The sequence below is a fragment of the Plecotus auritus genome (genome assembly GCF_963455305.1).
Source record: "Plecotus auritus genome assembly, chromosome: 7".
NCBI classification, from domain to species: domain Eukaryota; kingdom Metazoa; phylum Chordata; class Mammalia; order Chiroptera; family Vespertilionidae; genus Plecotus; species Plecotus auritus.
The window spans coordinates 168096863-168118545 of record NC_137774.1 but is presented as its reverse complement, the minus strand read 5'-3'; the positions used below and the strand labels follow the sequence as shown (position 1 = coordinate 168118545).

Here is a 21683-nt window from a genome sequence, read left to right as displayed (position 1 = left end):
GCCGACAGACAGGGGACTGGGGTCCATGGCAGGGGGGCTGGGAGAGGTCGCAGAGGATGGGCCGAAACCTGCTCCTGTGCCCACCATGGTCCACAGTTCCTTTCAAGGTGCACGAATTCGTGCACTGGGCCCCTAGTCTTATGTAATAAACGCCTAATATGCTAAGCGCTCAACTGTTCGACCAATCGCTATGACGCACACTGACCACCAGGGGGCAGATGCTCCAACCTCGGCAGGTTAGCTTGCTGCTGGGGTCCGGATGATGGGGATTGGGCGAGATGGGCTGGACACACCTTGGAGCCCTCCCGTGGCCCCTCCCCAGCAGACCAACCTCCTGCAGTCCCTCCCTGGCCGGATGGCCCCGATCGGGACTGGGCAAGAAGGGCTGGACATGCCCTGGAGCCCTCCTGTGGTCCCTCCCTAGCTCCGATCGTGCACCAGTGGGGTCCCTTGGCCTGGCCTGCACCCTCTCGCAAACCAGAACCCCTCGGGGAATTTTGGAGAGCCGGTTTCGGCCCAATCCCCGCAGGCCAGGCCAAGGGACCCTGGCCTCTAGTTCCTCCATAATTGCTGTGTTTGGTCGTGTTGGGAGCTTCCGGGATCATTGGCCTGGTAATCATTTTTATTTTCTTAGTTTACTTTATGACAACATACATACAAAGTAAAAGTTTGAGCTGCAGGCCTTGGTTATGAATTCCCAGGGAAAACAGTTTCCTGGAATCCCTACACTCACTTAAGTCCCATCATTTCCCTGGCCACTGGGTGGATCTTTCTCTAGTCCACCCGCCATGGGAGGAACCCATGTCTCTTCTATTTACCTGCTCTGCTTGCTGCCAGGGACCCTAAGCCAGTGAAGAGTTATTAGGCATTAAATTCTGGGAATGGCTTTATGTAACTCGTAGAAATTTCCAAAGTTGAATTCAAGCAATAAGCAACATTTAAACAGCAAACACTGGCATACCATAAAATAGTTGGGGTCATTTTCAGGTGTTGCTTCTCTGTATGTTGAGGTTACATGGACTCTACCCCAGTTACTTGACCGGAGCTCTACAAGCTTCAAGAGCATCTGCTTCACGTCTCTGCAGACAGAAGTAGACAAGGAGTGAGTGTATCCACCCTGTGTTGTCAGGCTCTAAAATAACAGACTTCTACCACCATTTCACCACTTTAACATGTACATTCAATGCTTTGATTTTCCATACATCTCCTATAATGACACAAATTCACCCTTAAAAAAAGACTAACTATATGGTTCTTAAATGCAGCGGCCATCCTGCAAGCATTTCTATGTTTCCTACTAGACTGAGAGTAGCACTTCACCTAGGCATTTACTGAATAACCGAAGAAAAATGGCTAGGTGAGTAGAAGCCAGAGGTAAAATACTGTGCCTTTAAGAAGGGGGTTCTGTGGATGAATCTGTAAGATTGCAATTGTTCTGATGAAGCACAGCTGATAAAAGAAAAGCAAGGACTAGGCTCCCTGGCGACCACCTCCCTCCCCCTACCTGCTGCAGTGTGCATCCAGGACGACATTTTCAATCCTCTGGATAACTTCTTCCATGTCCGTCTTTCCTTTTTCTTTCCAGGCATCTTCCAGCACTGACCCTGTCAACTAAAAGACACAGGGATCAATAAAAGACAGAATTCAATCAAGTATTGATATTCTAAAAATATAATAGTAGCACTTCAAGCATTCTTCCCTACCCCAAGCATTCTTTTCTTTCCTTTTAAATATATTTTATTGATTTTTTACAGAGAGGAAGGGAGATGGAGAGAGAGTTAGAAACATCGACCAGCTGCCTCCTGCACACCCACCACGGGGGATGTGCCTGCAACCAAGGTACATTGCCCTTGACCAGAATCGAACCTGGGACCCTTCAGTTCGCAGGCCAACACTCTATTCACTGAGCCAAACCAGTCAAGGCTGTTTTTTTCTTTTTAAATATATTTTTATTGATTTTAGAGAGGAAGGGGGAGAGAGATGGAACAATCAATGATGAAAGAGATTCACTCATCAACTGCCTCCTACACATCCCCTACTGAGGATTGAGCCTGCAACCTGGGGATGTGCCCTTGACCGGAATCGAACATGGGACCCTTCAGTCTGTAAGCCAACACTCTATCCAGTGAGCCAAACCAGCTAGGGCTGCCCCAAGCATTCTTTAAACAAGTTAAATATTCCCAGTTGTTATCAACCATCTAATACTCAGATATCTCAGTGTTTTTCTTGACTGAAAGAAACCAATGAACTACAGCAGATCTTTAACCAAAGGTTTTATGTGTTAACTAGAGGCCCGGTGCACGAATTTGTGCACAGGTGGGGTCTGGCCGGCCTGCCCTGATTGAGGCTGGTTGGCCCTGACCCCTGGTCGAACTCCCAGTTGAACTCCCTGTAGAGGGGACAATTTGCATATTAGCCTTTTATTACATAGGATGACTATATGGTTTACTCCCTGTATGACTAAGGTAGGTTGTACAATTTTAATCAATATGTCACTTTTTGAAACAGGCAGAGTGCAATAAATATTGAAGCAATGAATTAAAATAAAAACTTCATCGGGGGCCCTAGCTGGTTTGGCTCAGTGGATAGAGCGTCAGCCTGCGGACTGAATGGTCCCGGGTTCGATTCCACTCGAGGGTGCATGCCTGGGTTGCGGGCTCGATCCCCAGTGGGGGGCGTGCAGGAGGCAGCCGATCAATGATTCTCTCTCATCATTGATGTTTCTATCCCTTTCTCCCTTCTCCCTTCCTCTCTGAAATCAATAAAATATATTTAAAAAAGAGATAATTAAAAAAAAAAAAAAGAACTTAATCGGGGAAAAAAATGAGTTAAGGATGTAACAGGTAGTTCACAGAAACTAAAACATGTCTAATAAACAAAAAAATGCTTAACTTCACTAGTGATCAGGAAAATGCAAACTGAAATGAGGTTTTCGTTTTTACTCATCATCTGTGACAAAACCAACCCCAGGACTGCTTGCATCTATCACTGGTAAGGATACGGATCGGAAGAAGGGTACCATTCACGGCTAGTGGGAATACACTGTGGTTAAGTGTTTGGAAGAGAAATTTGGCATTACAGAAGGTCCCCACCATATGACAGACTTTTAATTTTTCTTTTAAATCCTCACCTGAGGATATGTTTTCTTTCTTTCCTTTTTACTGATTTTAGAGAGGAAGGGAGAGGGAGAAACATCGATCAGTTGCTGCCGGTACACACCACAACTGGGGATCTAGGTCAAACTCTTGACCTTTAGGTACACAGGACAGTGGTCCAACCAACTTAGCTACACTGGCCAGAGATAGACTTATAATTTTTTTAAAGTATATTTTACTGATTTCAGAGAGGAAGGGAGAGGGAGAGACAGAAACAACGATGAGAGAGAATCATTGATTGGCTGCCTCCTGCATGCCCCACATTGGGAATTGAGCCCACAACCCAGGCATGTGCCCTGACTGGGAATCGAACTATGACTTACTGGTTCATAGGTCAACACTCAACCACTGAGCCATGCCAGCTGGACTAGACTTATAATTTTTTTAACTTTACAATGGCTCAAAAGCAATAAGCATTCATTAGAAACTAAAACTACTTTGAATTTTTTCTCTTTCCCCAGGCTGGTGACATGTGGTATGATCCTCTCCCAGGATGCTGGACAGTGGCTGTGAGCGGCAGCTCCCAGGCAGGTATGTAATCAGAGAGCAAACGACCGATACTCCACAATGTTTTCACGTGGTAGATTATTCTGCCCAACTGTCGCCTAATGTAAGTGTTCTAAGCAAGTTTGAGATAGGCTTGGCTAAGCTCTGCTGTTTGGTAGTTAGGTGTATTAAATGCATTTTCAACGTACTATATTTCATTTTGCAATGCGTTTAGGGAGACATAACCCCATCCTAAATCAAGGAGCATCTGTAGTTATCAAATTAGGGTATACTAGCTCTCTTGTCCACCAAACCTATGTGAAGGAATTTAACCTATATAAAGACGATGAAAGATTATCAACAATGCTGCCGAGACTAAACGGAAAGTAATCCACTGTTGGGCAATGGGTAAACAATGTGCATGTAAACAACGGAATAGTGGGAAGCTACTGTAGAAAGAAGTAAATCTGTGTGCTATGCAAAGATCTAAGACCTTCCGTAGGTGGTAAAGCAGCCACACAGAGTCACATGGTACTTATGAGATACACCTACAGACGTGGGAAAGGAAGGAGCACAGCCAAGAACTCATTTTTCACTTCTAAAATCCACATCTTACGTTAAATAAGCATGTATTGCTTTTCTAATATATTTAAATTCCAGAGCAAATTAAAATGTCAATATTTAACTTAACGTAATAACTATGTTGAATTCATTTGTGCACTATATATACACTTTTCTCTCTCCAAATTATATGTTAAAGGGGTAGAACAGTTAGTTACACTTTAAGGAAAGAAAATACGTAAAACCTACCTTCAATAATTTTACTGCACAAATTAGATTATCATCCACAGGGTTAGAAAAGAGGGCGTTCAGCAACTCCCGAAGACCAGCCTGAAGAATATCTGCTCTTGTAACCTGTCCATTTGTTCCTTTGATCTTTGGGGACAAAAGAAAATGAACAGCAACTATGCGAAAACATAATACAGATATATATAAATGATCTAACAAAGTGTTGGCAAAAGAAGCACTTTACATTAAAACAATACAAAAATCATAGGGACACACTCTGTATCTTCACAAAATTCGACTTACCTTACATATAACTAAAATTTCTAATAAAACTAGTCAACTATAAGTCAAAATTTTCATTTATCACATGTAATGTGTGGTCTGGATAATGTAAGCCTCCTTGCACGTTACTGCTTCATGAAGCATCTCTAGTCTACTAAGCTACCTACCCCCTTTTGGGGAACACACAGCATTTTACTCTGCTGTTCATATACTGTTTACAAATACTCTGGTTTTGCATGAGAATGGTCTACGTGTCTTGGCTCTCTGGCTGGAAGAACTTCAGGCTCGATATCCAAGCCTGGCCTTCCCACTCGCCCACACAGCACCAGAACTTCCAAGGAGGAACACAGCCCTCTTAAATGGCTCTCCATTGAAGGCACGTTTGTATTGGTGCTCTTATTGTGGCTCATGTAACAATAGAAAAGATTAAGACATGAAAGTTTTATAAAACTGAGCCATCTGTGATAAAAAAGGACAGTAAAGTGGGCACTGGATTGGACGTAGACTTGCAGATGCCCTGACACACATCTGAAGGTGGATTCTTGTCTTTTCAGTGGTGTTTATGGTGCTAAGTCCCCAATTCCGGCTTAAATAGATAAACCTGTATCTGAGACTAGTCAAAGAACAAACTGAATATCCTTTACAAAGTACTATCTCAACTTAAGTTGCCTACTAACAAGCATATGTTCACATACCACCAATTTACAAACAAGTTTAGCTGTACCCTTTGTACAAATGCATTTTATGTGAAAGATTAACATATAAAACAGGACCAAGACCTAATCTGGGTGAATTGGGTATAAAAACCAAACTCTAGTCTCTTCCCTCTTCACTCAAAGCTTTATGTCCTGTAGGTCAAGTTGTTTTTCAGCCACCATCTGGACGTCAACATGTTACGTGTACTAATGTCCCTGAAACAAGAGTCCAAAGAAGTATGCATGTCTACATTATAAACGCTTAAACACCCGTGGAGCACGGTGGCTTTCCAAAAGCACACGTAGCCTTTCCAGTGCTCAGAACTACTTCCCAGCGCCTGGCCCTTGAACAGGAAGACGGGCACAGGAAGACAATTCTCTCCCATTTCACTCTTTATGGTGTAAAAGTAATGTAAACACCAATTCCTTATGGAGATCAATTTGTTGGCAAGGTTTACTAAACAAAAGTACTTAACAAGAGAAAATGACTCCTCACCTCCAGCTTAAGATAAAGTTCTCCCAGAAAGAGCACGAACGCATGGAATCGTTTTCGAGCTGCTTCATCCCCCTTTGCAGCTTGATCTCGAAGTTCATATTCAGCCCGACATCTAATAGAGATAAACTTTTTATAATCTCACATTGCTTCGTTTTTTAAACAAACAAGATGACCATTTGTTGGTCTGGTTGTCCACAAGCGATACAGAGGCAAGTAAAATGCCCCACGGCCCTGACTTTCTCTAAGAAAAATGTTCCTGTCTAGTGTAGAGGCCAGACTACACATCATCTTCTCTTACTGAGATGACTAGTTTTAAGAAACTGATAAGAATAGTTGAAAATAAACCTATGAGATCAAGTTGTAGTAAGTTTAAACAACATAGGTTTTATGAGGTTCACATATACTTGCACTGTTTTTATCCAAGCTGTCTCTGTAAAATGTTCTCTTTCTAATACATGAACTTTGAAACAGATCTTTAAAAATAAATAAATATGGCCTCCAACTACACTGAAAATGAATTCTTATTAAGCCCATTATCCTTGTAATTTCCAGTATTTAGATCAGAGAAAAAGGGAAGTCCCCAATTCAACGGACACATAGAAAGCAATTACAGGCACTCCTTGGGTTACATCGGAGATCTGTTCCTACGGCGCGACATAACGCGATTTTCGCCGAAAGTCGGAACCCACCTACATAAGTACCTACATCACTCACATGGAGCACAGACACAGCAGTAATGAAGTGACACAGTAAAAAAAATTTAAAAGAAAGAGAACAATTCCTGACCTTTACTTGTGGTAAATTAATAAAAAACATAAAGCACGTATGTACATATGTCGAAATGACGGAACTATTTTTTTATAAATACTGTAAATGGGAGATGGCGACGTAGCCACGAAATGACGTAACCCGAGGACTGCCTGTAATTTGGTCTCTATTTCTAATAGAGACTGAACGAGTCAAATAACTTATTTCCCCCTGAATTGGCCCATTTGCCTTACATAAGTATCAAAAAGAAACCTTCTTGGAGCTTTATGAACAGTTCCCACAAAGGTTCTAAAACCATCACAGTGAGCCTGTTGCCGCCCGTCAGTGAATTAGAGGGTCAGCTGCTGCTAACGCAGATTTTTAAATGGACTCTTAACGGTTACCACGCTGGTGGTCAATACATTTCCTTATCTTTATTAGTAAGGTGGGGATAAGGTAAGGACAGTTGTGTGTCTTATAAAGTTAATCTTGGCAGTTCTTTTAAAGACCAAGGGAGGAACTCATGGAGACTAAATGGCTTTCATTCATGAAGGACCAGTTTAAGTTGATTTGTAAAGCACTTTTTTTTGAAGAAAAAAGAAGTCACTTCTTGACGAAGAATTTACCTTTATGAATCAACCATAAATACACTCATGACAGCCCTAGCTGGTTTGGCTCAGTGGATAGAGCATCAGCCTACGGACTGAAGGGTCCTGGGTTTGATTCCAGTCAAGGGCACATGCTGGGTTGCAGGCTCGATCTCCAGTAGGGGGCGGCGTGCAGGAGGCAGTCGATCAATGATTCTCTCTCATCATTATTGATTTTTCTCTCTCTCTCTCTCCCTCTCCATTCCTCTCTGAATTCAATAAAAATATATTTAAAATTAATAAATAAATACACCCAGGACAGCTTACTGGGTGCCTGTGTGGCTGATTCCAATGCTTAAAAGCTGCATTAAATGAGCAACATCTTCTGTGTGAGTCAGAGACAGAGGTATTTGTTACCTTCTCATACATATTAATTCCTCACCAGGAAAAAGTTGGGATATCTATAAATAGAACACTGTGGTTAATAATAGAAAGGATTAGTTAATTAATGCCAATTCAGTTATCCAGGCACCTTGCTGACTGTTCTCCCTTCTCTGACCTTTCTTTTATGACTTTGCAGGTAAAATCTTTGAAATGACCTCCTTTTGTTTTATAAACGCTAAGCTATTATGCATTAAGATATTTGAATGTATGTGCAAAAGCAAATTCCTACTCCTGTACATGACTGATTATCTAGGTGAGAGAAAAGAACCTAAACCTTTTTAAGCTTAAGAATTTCAATTATAAAAGTACCACATGCTTATTTCAGAAAGGTTAGAGCAGGGAAAAACAAAGAACAAAGTCACTGCACCCCAGTGATAACTGCTGTGAAGGTAACTTCTTTCTTCAAGTGTGTCTATACCTATAGCTAGGTAGTAGACTGTGCCCTGCTTTTCACTAGTTACATGATTAGCATTTTCCGTGTTGACATCTGACAGTATCAATACTACAGAAGCATACCTGGGGGCAGAGTCAGAAGAGTTGGAAGAGGGATTAACCACAGCTACACTGGAGAATCCTTGGGAAGCTTTAACAAACCATGCCGGGCTCCACCTCAGTGCATCATGCTGGAATGTCCCAGCATGAGGCAGGGGCTCAGCCCTGTTTCACTGCGTACAGGCTGAGCAGCAGAGAAGATGGGCGACTTTCCTTCCATCCTACTCCCGGAAGTGCCTACTCTCACGTCTTTCCAGAAGCTTTAATTTGCGTTTCTTTAACTACAGGGAAGGTTAGATTATCTTTTCATAACTTTGCCATTTATATTTTTCCAAACTGTACCCATTCAGAGCCATTCCAAATATTTCTATTAAAATACTGGTCTTTTTCTTACTCATTCCTAATAGGCCCCTCTTTTCATCCTATATAATAAAAGGCTAATATGCAAATTGACCGAACAGCGGAACGACCGGTTGCTATGATGTGCACTGACCACCAGGGGGCAGACACTCAATGCAGGAGCTGCCCCCTGGTGGACATTGCGCTCCCACAGGGGGAGCACCGTTCAGCCAGAAGCCAGGCTCATGGCTGGCGAGTGCAGCAGCAGTGGTGGAAGCCTCTCCCGCCTCCACGGCAGCACTAAGGATGTCTGACTGACAGCTCCTGGACTGCAAGAGGGTGCAGGCCAGGCTGAGGGACCCCTCCAACCCCCAAGTGCACGAATTTCATGCACTGCCTCTAGTATTAAATAAATGAGGTCATTACCATGTGTTATATATTTTTCCTATTTTTACTTTAGTTCATATAAACTTATGACCTTCCCAAGTATTATAACCTATGTGTTATTAAGTTTAATCTCTTGCATCAGGGCCTGTGGGCATCATGTCTTGCTTAAAAGGGTTTTATCAGCCTATGATTTTTGTTGGCAATTTCCGCCTAGTATTTACTATCTCACTTTCATTTAAATCTCTGTTGTATCTGAAATATATTTTGGTGTGAAGAGGCAGGAGCCCATCTTTGCTTTGTTGCTCCCCCAGCTGTGTCGGCAGCACACTTTCTCTCGTGCACGTGGACCTGAGCCACCACCAGTAAGCTTGATTTCCATGTGTTGCTGAAGTTACTTCTGCATCTTCATTCTGTTCCCCTGCAGGCTAACCACACTGTGCAACCATTCAAAGTATCTCTAAAGAACTAATGTGCAAACTATAATAAACGCAGACAACCTTGTCATTGAATAAAACTCAAATTATAATAAAGTTAGTTCCCCCAAATTAGTTTATGAATTCAGTGTCATCCCAAAAATATCTAATAAATACCAAGAAGAGTTATATAATTTCACATGCTGATTCTGAAGTTCACTGGAGAAAAAAAGCATGCAATAGCAAAGAAAATTCCACAAAACAATGGGGAACTAACTAGACCAGACATTAAAAATTAGAGCTTTTAAAAAACAGCATGGTAATAAAACAAATCATGAATGGAATATAATGAAAGTCCAGAATCAAAACCCTAATAGAAGGACATGGTGCGATAAAGGTAGCAAGCAGTTCAAACCAACAGGGAAATGGACCATTTCAAAAAAGGGGTATGGGAAAAACTGGCTGAACACATGGCAATTAATAAATCAGATCCTTGCTTAAACCAAAGTACAAAAGCACTAAGAAATACATGGGATCATTTTTAAGAACTTGGGAAAGGCTTTTCTAAGCATAAAACCAAAGGCAGAGACCACTACAGACAAAGACTGGTATATATGTGTGTAAACTTTTAATACTGTATAAGTAAGAATGGTCTGTTCTCTTCTCCCCTGCAACTTTCTATAATGTATAGTCTTTGGAAAAAAGGAATGGTCAAATTCTAGTACCTTCAAAAGTAGTTTTCCTTTAATTTCATATATTCACACTGACCTTTGAAGTAGCAATTGGCGGAAGTTGCCACTCTGTGAGCTAATTGTCAGGTGATGGGACAGGTAATTACACAGGCGAGCTCCCATGTAGGAGAAATTTGGAATGGACGTGGCCTTTCAAAAAGAAAAAAGTTTTGTATGACACAGATACATCGTCATTAATGCAAACAGCAACATTCCAGAGAAGAAAAACATTTCTACTCCCCAAACAACCATTTTGTAAAGAAAAATGTACAAGTCTTTTATAATTGCCAGGCCTAAGGCAATTATGTTAACTCTCCCTCCCAACATTACACCAAGAACCAGAGCAAGTACAAAGGAAAATGTTTAAGGCAAGTTCCCCCCCATCATTACCAGAAAGCAAGCAGACAGTATGTCTTTATGCTAACCCATTTTTGCACAAAATATGTACATGTACCCGCTTGCATTGTGCCAGTTATAAGAGTATCTGCCAAACGATTGCTCTGTGCTGCTTCTCAGCAACAGGAGGGAACCAACTCTGGCATCCAGTAGTCCAGAGTGAGGCTCCCAAGCCTTGTGCCGTGACTTTGGACATCACGAAACCTCCCTGAGCTTCAGTTTCTTGATTCCTAAAGAGGTGACTAATGGTACCTGGTGTGTGAGATTAACACTTAAAGAACGTCCCAAAACACCTGGGATAAAGAGGAAGTTAAAATGGACAAGCCATTAAAAAAAAGACAGTGAGAAAACACTACATATCAAAGACTGTATGATATAGCCAAAGCAGTACTCAAGAAGTTTAGCTTTCACTGTAGTCTTTAAATAGTAGAGAACATAGTTCATAACAAACGTTAGGTAAGAAAAATACACATTAGGAAGTTAAGGGACTTAGCCAAGGTCACAAAGGTAGTTAACCAGAGTTTAGATCTAACAAATGTCCTGATGCCCTCCTGACTCTATGCTGGGGCTACTAACTAGCTGTGGTAACCACAGACAAGTCATTTAACTTCTCTGTTAAGATCAGTATAAAATGGGCATAGGAATAATATCATGCAACCACTGAGGAGTAAATGAATTAACTACATGTGAAGTGTTCGGCATTGCGTGGCATGCTGGAAGTACTTTATAATTATTAGATCTTTTTATTTCTAATTATTTTCTTGCTTGCCCAAGACCCTAAACATTTCTCATCAAGAAGAAAGACTGACTTCTCAGATTTCAAATTCAACAAGTCTACTCTTCCCATCATTGGCATGGCCTGTTTTCTTAGTTTACTTTTAAAATGATCACACACAATTTAATGACAAGTTCCACAGGCTGGTTATTAAAGCTTCCTGCTTCCCCACTACACTCTCATTTATTCCCACAACCACCTGGATTCTTGCAGGTAAAATGTTTTCTACCTGCATGAGCTGTGATCCCTCAGCTTAGACATCACTTCTTACTATTTCCTACCATAGAACATGAGCATTTAGACTTCACCCTGTTTAATCCCACTCTATTCCACTATTTCCTAACTCTTCCACCTTCCAATATAGTAATACCATGATTTTATTCCTTAGTTTTGGGTTTCCACTTACAGCTGAACCATGTATTATACTTATTCCTTTCTTATACAACTGATTTCCCTAGACACTAAATTTTTTCCTAGTACTTTGGTTTTTATGTATCTCTCACTGATTTATTCTTAAGCTCACTAGTTCGTAAATTTCTTAATATCTTCCGACGTAGCCCCTTACCAGGGCACTCTTTCCTGGAGCCTCGGCCCTGCTCCGGGGAAGCCTGGCCTCCCAGACTGCTACGTACATGGCTACTGTCTCGGGATCTCCCTTCACCATCGTGTGGATGACACACACATCTATAAAATTCCCTGCTTCCTTGTCCCCATGTCTTCATCCTCCGTTTAATTCCTTTGCTTTGCTGGAGTACCTTCTTCAATCATTTCTCAAGAAGGGTTACAATAAAACTTCAAACTGGCTACTCAGTGCAAAAATATCTAATTTTTTAAGATTTTCTAGCAATCTTTTTGCCTCATTCCTTATCCTCGTCTTTTGGAAATTCTGCATTATAAATCAGAGAGATTCTCAACTATCCTCACCTGTTTGAAATTCAACTTATTTAGACCTGCCAAGTCAGTTAACACTGTCCCACCTGCTTTCTAGCCCCAAACTGGACTTCCATTCTCTTTCCCCACCTCAGTGCTTGTGGCTTCTGGCCTTTCAAAATCCCCACACTGTCATTTAGTGGTATTTGGGGAAGAATCAAAGTTGGATATGGATATTTAATGTCGTTTTTCTTTTTCTACAATAGGCCTTCTTTTGTTAGTTGCTATGAGTAAATTCCCTCAATGGAATTTAAGAACTGTTGGCAAATCTGTGTATCACTGACCACAGAATGTTAAATTGCAGATGGATCACGAGAATTCTCGTGTTTTCTCTTCTAAGGCTTGTGGCCAATCACAAGAATTTTTAAAAAAGGTATTAGCTTGTAATAACATGTAATAAATAACTTCAAAATGCATTGGGTATTTAATTTTAAAGAGTGCCTTTACCATTCATGTAAAACATTTTTTGTACTCGTTCAATAGAAACTCATCTGGCCGCTGGGTAAAGCCAGCACTAAAACCCCTGGTCCGCAGTGTGTTCAGAGACAAGCCCAGAAGCTGTGGTTGGTCAGGCTGCAGCCCTCTGCTCGCCCTAAAGAATTATGACAGGGCAGCCTACTGAGGAGCTACAACAGAGAGAAGAAAAAGTTTAAGCAAGAGTGTGATTCTTCCGCCAAAACCGGTTTGGCTCAGTGGATAGAGCGTCGGCCTGCGGACTGGAAGGTCCCGGGTTCGATTCCGGTCAAGGGCATGTACCTTGGTTGCGGGCACATCCCCAGTGGGAGGTGTGCAGGAGGCAGCTGATCGATGTTTCTCTCTCATCGATGTTTCTAGCTCTCTATCCCTCTCCCTTCCTCTCTGTAAAATATCAATAAAATACATTTAAAAAAAAAAAGGAGTGTGATTCTTCCATTTCTTATCTCACATTCTTTTTCAATCCATTTAGAGGCTGAAAGTGGGTATGAGGACAAATAGAGCGGTTCTATCTTCCTACAATCTCAGGCGTTTCTGGAAACTTGAGAGTTGGCCAGGTCGATTTTAAGTGGGGGTGTATGGCAAGTACGCTGGTGTGCCACAAGAATTTTTAAATGATGCAATACCTGACTATTTAGTCAGGGGCACTGACCTCTTTTTCCCTTAGGCTGTCAAACAAAAAATGACAACAGTCAACATAACAATAGCTGTCTAGTGTGAATGAGTCAAAATTATACCTTTATTTTCTTGTCAGATCAGCAAAAAATGTATTTTTGATCTGCTACAGAATTTTAGTAATTAGTTTATGTGTGCCATGAGATGAAAAAGGTTGAAAAATTGCTGGGCTAAGTAATATTAGCGTCCAGTAACAACCCAGAACAAATTGGAAATATAGTCAAATGAGATACTAGCTGGCAAAAAAAACCCCAACCTGTTTGCTATCATCATCACCCTTCCTATATATTCCATGTTTGCGTTGCTCATTTAGCGGTGACTTAAAGAACACCGAAGGTTCTATTTATGTTCACCTCCTACTCCGTTTTTGGTCAGTCTTACATGACCTTATTTGCCTTAAAAAATACAGAGTTGTCTACTTTCCCTCCTTAAAATAGCATTAATGTGTCTGTGATAATATGCTAGCATCAGAACTAAACTTTGTATGAAAAAATAATCTAGATATTAGATTTCCAAAGAATTAAGATGTAAATCCGTGAAAATTTTAAATAAAGACAAGCAGAAATGTTAAAACAAGACAGGGTGTTCTCTGGTTTCGCTTTTTTTTTTTAGGACTCATTTATGAGACAAGAAGTTCTCCCATGATCGTTTTTCTCCCTTACTCCAATAATGCTCTATTATTCAACATCTAGGAGAAAATATTGCAGTCTTTTTAATGTGTTGTTAATTTCAGATCCCATAAAACTGAAAGGGGTGGGACAAAGGTCTGGTACTTATGGAGCCTTCCTCATAAATGCCTGCAGCCCCTTCCAATGCCAGTCTAGTGCCTCGGCTACACTGGTGCCTTTGCAATCTGGCTCTAGCCCTGGATCCCCAATGATAGAAATTTTATACAACAAAGACCTAAAAGCTCCCATGAACCACAAAGAGTTAAGAAGTGTGGAGGCAGGCCCTAACCGGTTTGGCTCAGTGGATAGAGCTTCAGCCTGCAGACTCAAGGGTCCCAGGTTCGATTCTGGTCAAGGGCATGTACCTTGGTTGCAGGCACATCCCCAGTGAGGGGAGTGCAGGAGGCAGCTGATTGATGTTTCTCTCTCATCGATGTTTCTAACTCTCTCTCCCGCTCCCTTCCTCTCTGTAAAAAAATCAATAAAATATATTTAAAAAAAAAAAAAGTGTGGAGGCAGGTGGATGTGAACCTGGCCTCCCTCAAGGAGCGGGCTTCAAGGAAGCTACCTGAGGACCATCCCATGCTACATACTACTAGCCGACGTACCTGTTGATAGACGAGTTCCACAAGTTCTTGCAAAGCATCGTCTGTTGTAACCCAGCCATTCAGTGTCTCTGCAAACTGGTCAATTTCAGTTTCAAAACTGCCAGGCTGCTCTGTAAGATGATTCAAGAAATCCTGAACATACTCAGATAGAGTGGGATAATCCTCACAGCCATCCTCATAGGATTCCTATAGATGCAAAGTTAAAAGAAAAGTTTTAAGCATGCAACTGGCTGAAATAAACATGATGCAGCTTTAGGTCGAGATGGTTCTAGCACAAATAATTTTTTAAAGGATCTTTCATATGATAAAAGTTATTTTATTAGTAAAACTAGAGGCCCAATGCACGAAAATTCGTGCAAGAGTAGGCCTTCCTTTCCTCGGCTGCTGGCATCGGCTTCCCTCCAGCACCCAGGACCCGGGCTTCCCTCCTCTGGTCGCCGGCAGGCACCCAGGACTCAGGCTGGCTTCCCCCAGGCCGCCTGCAGGCACCCAGAACCTGGCTGGCTTCCCTCCGGCCCCGGTTTTGTCAGGAAGGACATCTGGAATGACATTCGGAAGACGTCTGGTCTAATTAGCATATTACCCATTATTATTATAAAGTCCACTTAATTTTTTTTAACATTTTTATTTATTTCAGAGAGGAAAGGGGAGAGAGAGAGAGAGAGAGAGAGAAACATCAATGATGAGAATCATTGATTGGCTCTTGCATGCCCCCCAATGGGGATCAAGCCCACAACCTGGGCTTGTGCCCTTGACTGGAATTGAACCTGGGACCTTTCAGTCCACAAGCCGCCACTCTATCCATTGAGCCAAACCAGCCAGAGCAAGTCCACTTAATTGTGCCCAATGACCCAATGTTCTAACAGAAGGGCTCCATTTAGCCAGGCAGGGATTGTCTTCTCATCCCTGGCAGATTTACAACATGGTTGACAATGTTTAAACCAATATTTCACTATAATACCAATATCAAAATTAAGATTTTAATCTATTTATGGATATAATAAGATCTAAGATTTGCAATGGGAGGGGAGGAGAGCCAGGGATATAGAACCAATGGCCAATGTAGCCCTAGATGGTTTGGCTCAGTGGACAGAGCATCAGCCTGCGGACTGAAGGGTCCCGGATTTGATTCGGTCAAGGGCACATGCTCGGGTTGTGGGCCTCAATCCCAAGTAGGAGGTGTGCAGGAGGCAGCCAATCAATGATTCTCATCATTGATGTTCTATCTCTTTCTCCCTCTCCTTTCCTCTCTGAAATAAATAAAATTAAAAAAAAAAAAAAAGAATGGCCACATGTAGCTAACTGACAAGGCCATGAGGATTCATTATACCATTCTCTATATCCTAATAGATATTTGACAATTTCTGAAAAAAACTAGTAAGGCTTGTCGTTTGTCTATCTGTTAATCCTCAAGGACAGGGAAATATATACAGTAAGTGACTATAATTTCATCATAGCGTACAATGGTAGGAGACTTTCTGACTGCCATAAACAGGCTTTCACTAAAAAAAAACCAAAAGAAAAACAATGGCCAGGAATAGAAGGATACAGAACTCAATGGTAAAAAGAGACAGAGAGCAGGAAATTCCAGCAGTGGGATTAGGAGGACTAGAGATAGAAGGGCTTAGAGTTTTGGAAGGGTTAAGAAAGCACAGCAAAAGCCTATCATAATGGCTTTTAGAAAAAGCATGCTTTCTTTTTTAAAATTTTTTGTTTATTAATTTAAGGGAGAAACATATATATATTATTGTTCCACTTATTTATGCATTCATTGGTTGATTCTTGTATGTGCCCTAACCGGGGATCGAACTGCAACCTTGGAGTATCAGGATGATCTTCTAACCAACTAAGCTGGCAGGGCAGGGCAGCATGCTTTCTTGAAAGCTGATCCAGCTCAAGGACACCAAGCAATAGATTTTCATGTCTAAGAAGAAGACTCAAGGAGCTGCCGGAGGCAATCTAGGAGGCCACTAGAATAGAGGCTCCATGAACGTAGGGAATTTTTGTCCATGTTGCTCACTACTGTACCCCAGTGCTTGACTCAGGATAGGTGTTAAACTGTTGTTGAATGAGTGAGCGAATATAGCTAACTTTGTTTTTTTTTGTTGTTTGTTTTTTTAAAATATATTTTATTGATTTTTTACAGAGAGGAAAGGAGAGGGATAGAGAGTGAGAAACATCAATGAGAGAGAAACATCGATTCAGCTGCCTCTTGCACACTCCCCACTGGGGATGTGCCCGCAACCAAGGTACATGCCCTTGACCGGAATCGAACCTGGGACCCTTCAATCCGCAGGCCGACGCCCTATCCACTGAGCCAAACCGGTTAGGGCGCTAACTTTGGATTATGGTTACTTAAGAAAAAGTTTCCCTCACAGATCCTGCCCTGGCCAGGTGGCTCCGTTGGTTGGAGCATCATCCTGTACACCAAAATATTGCAGGTTGGATCAGGGGTCGGAGCACATACAGGAGGCAACCAATTGATGTTTTTTTTCTCTCTCTCTCTTCCTCTCTTCTTCTCTCTTTAAAAAAGTCAATAAAAATATATCTTCAGGTGCAGGTTAAGGAAAAAAAAGACCTTATCCTAAGAGTCAGGAGACTAAGTGGCTTGCGGAAAAACTCTTAGCCTTGGCAGATGGTTAGCGGATAAAGGCTGGAGAATGTACCAGAGCAGGGTGGCAAACTTGAATGCTTATAGAATCCAGGTGTATTCCAAGCAAATGAAGTAAGCCAGTGTGTAAATTCGAGCTCACACACTCCGTCTAAAGCGGCTGCTTCTATTCAGCCAATTTTCACCAAAATAACAGTCTAGTATGGCCAAATCTTATGATTTCATGAAACACCAGAAAATTCAGATTTGCAATATCTAATTTAAGTATCGGTAACTTATTAAAAATCCTTAAAAAAAAAAAAAAAAAAAAAAAAAGGCAACAACAGGGCCTAAGAAGACACACCTGCAGGCCACATGTGAGCACAGGCTTCCAGCTTGCAATCCATTCTAGGGAATTGAGCAAAGAAGCTGGTCTATTAGAGGATATCAAAGGATGCCTGAAAGATGCCAGTGGCTCAAAGTAAGTAGACTAACACAGCCATTACTCTGCTTTACAGCTAGCCCAGGAGTCACTTGTAAAACTAGTTGGTACAGAACCATGAAAACACTACATCCCTCCTATCATAAAACAGCTCAGTCAATAGGGAGAAAAACAGATGGAGAACTCTGTGGCTGTTAGAAGGTAAGTACCCTTAAGTATTTATTCAACTACTCACAGGTCCTCCAATGGTTTCTTTCCGCTCTGGGCCAAATACAACCTTCTGGCAAGAATCCAAACTAATCTCCCTTCTACGTTACATGATTGAAAGCTCCTTTCAGCCCATATCAACTGCTCTTCCCACTGTGCCTACACTTCCCCCTTTTCAGCCCCAAAGCCTCTTCCTGATGTAGTCTAAGATGCACGGAGTTTCTAAAGGATGGAATATAGTTTTCCCATTCTTTCTATCAAATATGGAAGGAAAGCAAAATAAAGGTAACAAAAAGGTGTGCCACCATTAGTTATTGGGTAAATACAAACTAAAACTACTAGATACTACACACCCACTAGAATGGCTAAACTTAAAAGAGAGAAAATATTAAGTGGTGGTCAAGCAAATATAGCAACTGGAAACCACACTACTCCAAGCGTAGACTGAACAGTCTCAGGAAAACTAGTGGGCAGTGTCTACCAGAGCGGGCTACCTTCTGTCCCAGCAATTCCAGTCCTTAGCATGTACCAAACAGAGGCAAGGGTGTATATCCATCAAGACATGGCCAGAAATAGCAGCCCTGTTCATAATAGCCCCAAAGTGGAAGCTACCCCAATGTTAAACAGACAAATGGGACTGCAGAATAGTCACACAATGGAATAAGTCACCTCCAATTACATGCTACACCATGGATGAATTTTGATTGAATGAGAGAAACAAATGTAATAAATTCAGGATAACTCCATTTATATAAACTTTGAGAAGAGGCAAAACTATTGTTGATTTCAGTGCTGGTTGCCCGAGTGTTCACTTTGTGAAACTTTGAGCTAACATTTATGTGCACTACTCTGTGTGTTTTATGTCAATAAAGCTAAGAATATAGAAAAGATAGGACTTATGCTAAACTTATTATTTCCTCAATCCCGAATGGTCCTGCCCCACTTACCTACAATTAATTGCTATGCATTTATTAAGCACAACAAAATTCCTTTCTCCCCACCCCAATTTGTGCTATTTCGTCTTGGTTTAAGAAAAACATGACCAATTTTAAAAATTCTTATGTTATTGACAAAGATGAATCTAAAAGCTTCCAAGTTCTTTATACCTAAACACTTTATCAAAATCCCCTACAACATTTCCAAATAACAATAATTAGAACCATCTATTTTAACTTAACAGAGCCCAGATGTGTACTTCTCAACATTCAAAAACCTACACAAATTAGTCTGCCTCAAAACCACTTTGATTTACCCTAAATCTATCAGTGGTTCTATCTTACTAAACTCAAATTTAAGATAAACTTTGCCAGGCCCCTATTCTGTATGTTATTCATAAAGTCTGGCCAAAAATTTTAGTTTTATAGATTGAAGGGGGGAGAAAGGGGTTGCCTACATCAAGTTTATCAGCCTCGAGATACTCTGCAGATGCTGAAAACAAAAGAGACGAGAATGTCTACTCTTAAGCTTGCATTCTGATACCCTGAACATAACTACAAAACATACTCCTGAGTCGGTTTTGTTTCCCCTCGAGTTCCATGCATTCATGTCTTTGTGTGCAGTACAGAAAACGCCAGCATGCTGATTAGTTAGGTAATAACCACATTCTCCAGTCGTATTTAGGCACCTCGAGTTGCAGTAAAGGCTGTACTTACTGTGTAGTTAGAATAACCTGAAGGGTAGAATTCAGGGGCGTTCGCAGACAGCTTGGACATTAACACTGGAGCGACGACCACCTGGGGTTTAGCCATCGCGGACTCCGAGTTCTGCTGGGGGATGTTGTTCTGGGGTCTCGATTGTTCTGAGGAAGGAAAAAAGGGGTGTCAGATGCCTTCATTCCTTTGTGTAATAAACTATGTACCGAAAAGCCACCTGAGAAGGGCTGGGTTTTAAGAGGTACACCAGAACCATCACCAAATGTAAGGTTACGGCCAGGATGGTGCAGAGAGCCCGCAAAAAGGAACAAAAGACTTGCTTGAGCTCCTTTAGGGACGCACTCGCCTCCTCGGTGCATGCTTGGGGGCTTTGCTCCTGCTGAAGGAGTCGGTTAGGAAAGGGTGGCTGCTCACCCAAGATGTCCCCTCGGAGGGTGAGGAAGGGGCGGCGAGCCACTTCCTCCCGGGACGGCGCCCTCGGGCCCGCGCCGGCCCCTCCCCCGCGGGCGCACAAAGGGCCCCCGCGGCCCCTTCCGGACCCGCCGCGGGCCGTGCCCACCCGACCCCGCGGGCCCTGGGGCGGCTTCGGGGGACGGGGCGGGACTGGGCGCGGGCCGGGGACCGGTGCGGGAGGCGCGGCTCCGTACCTGCGGGCGGCCGCGCGGGCCCGGCGGGGAGCTCGCTCTGGGCCCCTGGCGGCGGGGCCGTCCGCGGCTGGCGCAGCGGTGGCGGCTGCTGGAAGCCCGGCGCCGGGGGCTGCGGCGGGGGCCGCGTCCGCTCCGCCGGCCCCGCTCCGTTCGGGGAACCGCCGCCCTCGGGCCCGCCCCCTCCGCGGCCCAGGCCCCGGCTGCGGCCCCGACCAGCACCTGGGGCCCGATCGAAACCGTCCGACATGCTCCCGCTCCGCTCCGGCCGCGGCGGCGCTGCGCTCGGGGACGCGGAGGAGGCGCCCGGCCTCACTCGGGGCTCATGGAACGGCAGGCGCGGCCCGTCCTCGGGCCTCAGAGCGACGGCAGCTGCTGCACCGCCGCCGAGCCCGCCCTCCGCGCCCGCAGCTGCCGCTCAGCTCGCCCTCCACCCCGCTCCCCGCCTCCGCGCGGCGCTCCCGGCGGGTCACAGCGGCCCCCCGCGGCCCGGAGGCCCCGGCGCGCCCGCGCTCCGCTCGCGAGGGGGGCAGCCGCGGCCCAGCAGGCCCGGGGCGTCTCGCCGGGCCGTCTGTGCCGCTGCCGCGGGGCCGGCTCGGGGACAGGCGCTTACCTAGCGGCCCGGCCCACGCCGTGCAGCTCGGAGGGAAGCAGGAGGCCGACGGTTGCTGCCGCGAAAATAAAAACGCGGGGGGAGGGGGCGCGGGGCTGGCACCGGCGCTCGCGGACGCGCACCTTCGTGGGCGCGCAGGCGAGCCGCTCCCGGTGGGAACCCCGTGGAGGAAGCGCCGCCACCTGCTCCGTTAGCGCCGGGCGGGAGCCGAGTCTGTCTACGCCCCCGCCTGTCGTTCACTGCAGCCCTGGAACGAGATCACAGCCCGGGGACCATGCTCAGTCTCTTCCCTTTCCTTCCCCCCGTAATTTTAAGGAAATACACTACTTTTCAATGAGACTCCCCTCTTTTTCATTTACCAGGGCTGTGCAATAAATATATAGTGCGAGTCACACAGGCAAGTCACTTATGTAATTACACGTTTTCTAGAAGCCACATGAAAGGAGTAAGAAGAAACAGGTGGAATGAATCTTAATGTATTTAACCCACTATATCCACAATGGTATCATTTCAACATGAAATCAATATGAAATATTAATGAGATGTTTTCTTTTTTTATGCTAATCAAAATCTAATGTGTATTTCACACTTTCTGCATATCTCAGTTGTGATTAGGCATCCTAAGTGATGGATAGCTGCATGTGGCTAGTGGCTACCGGGTTGCACAGAAAATTTCTATAGACATCATGTGTAAATTACTGCTTTTGTCAGGCCTGACAGTGCAAATGCTAAAGTCAAATAAGGATGAATATTTGTAATGAAAAGGGAAAAAAAAATCTATTTCTTTACTGTTAGATTGAAATATCTCACCAAACTGTAGCCCTGTATTTTAAGCATCTTGAGATCTTGAGAATCATTTTAATCTTGTCATCTTGAGAATCATTTTAATTAGGAACAAAAACTCATATTAACCTTTTTCTCTTGTTGCTAATCCAGAAAACATTCACATCTTCACCTAAATGAGTG

The 21683-nt window shown here is 43.3% G+C and overlaps 1 protein-coding gene across 3 annotated transcripts in view; it reads right to left on the bottom strand.

Annotated features, from left to right (window-relative positions):
- PAIP1 (poly(A) binding protein interacting protein 1) overlaps positions 1-21098 on the bottom strand; it is a 29886-nt gene extending 8788 nt beyond the window's left edge. The window contains exons 1-8 of one of the 3 annotated variants that reach the window (XM_080677895.1): positions 20718-21098; positions 19461-19606; positions 14570-14755; positions 10081-10193; positions 5904-6015; positions 4452-4577; positions 1505-1611; positions 962-1079 (exon numbers count right to left, since the gene is read on the bottom strand). In XM_080677895.1, the coding sequence (XP_080534021.1) occupies positions 962-1079; positions 1505-1611; positions 4452-4577; positions 5904-6015; positions 10081-10193; positions 14570-14755; positions 19461-19556 (858 nt within the window). In that variant the 5' untranslated portion in view covers positions 19557-19606; positions 20718-21098. Of the gene's footprint in view, positions 1-961; positions 1080-1504; positions 1612-4451; positions 4578-5903; positions 6016-10080; positions 10194-14569; positions 14756-19460; positions 19607-20107; positions 20549-20717 lie in introns of those variants that run through there. The other 2 variants (XM_080677894.1, XM_080677893.1) reach the window with 2 other exon arrangements.
- Positions 21099-21683: the final 585 nt, after the last annotated feature.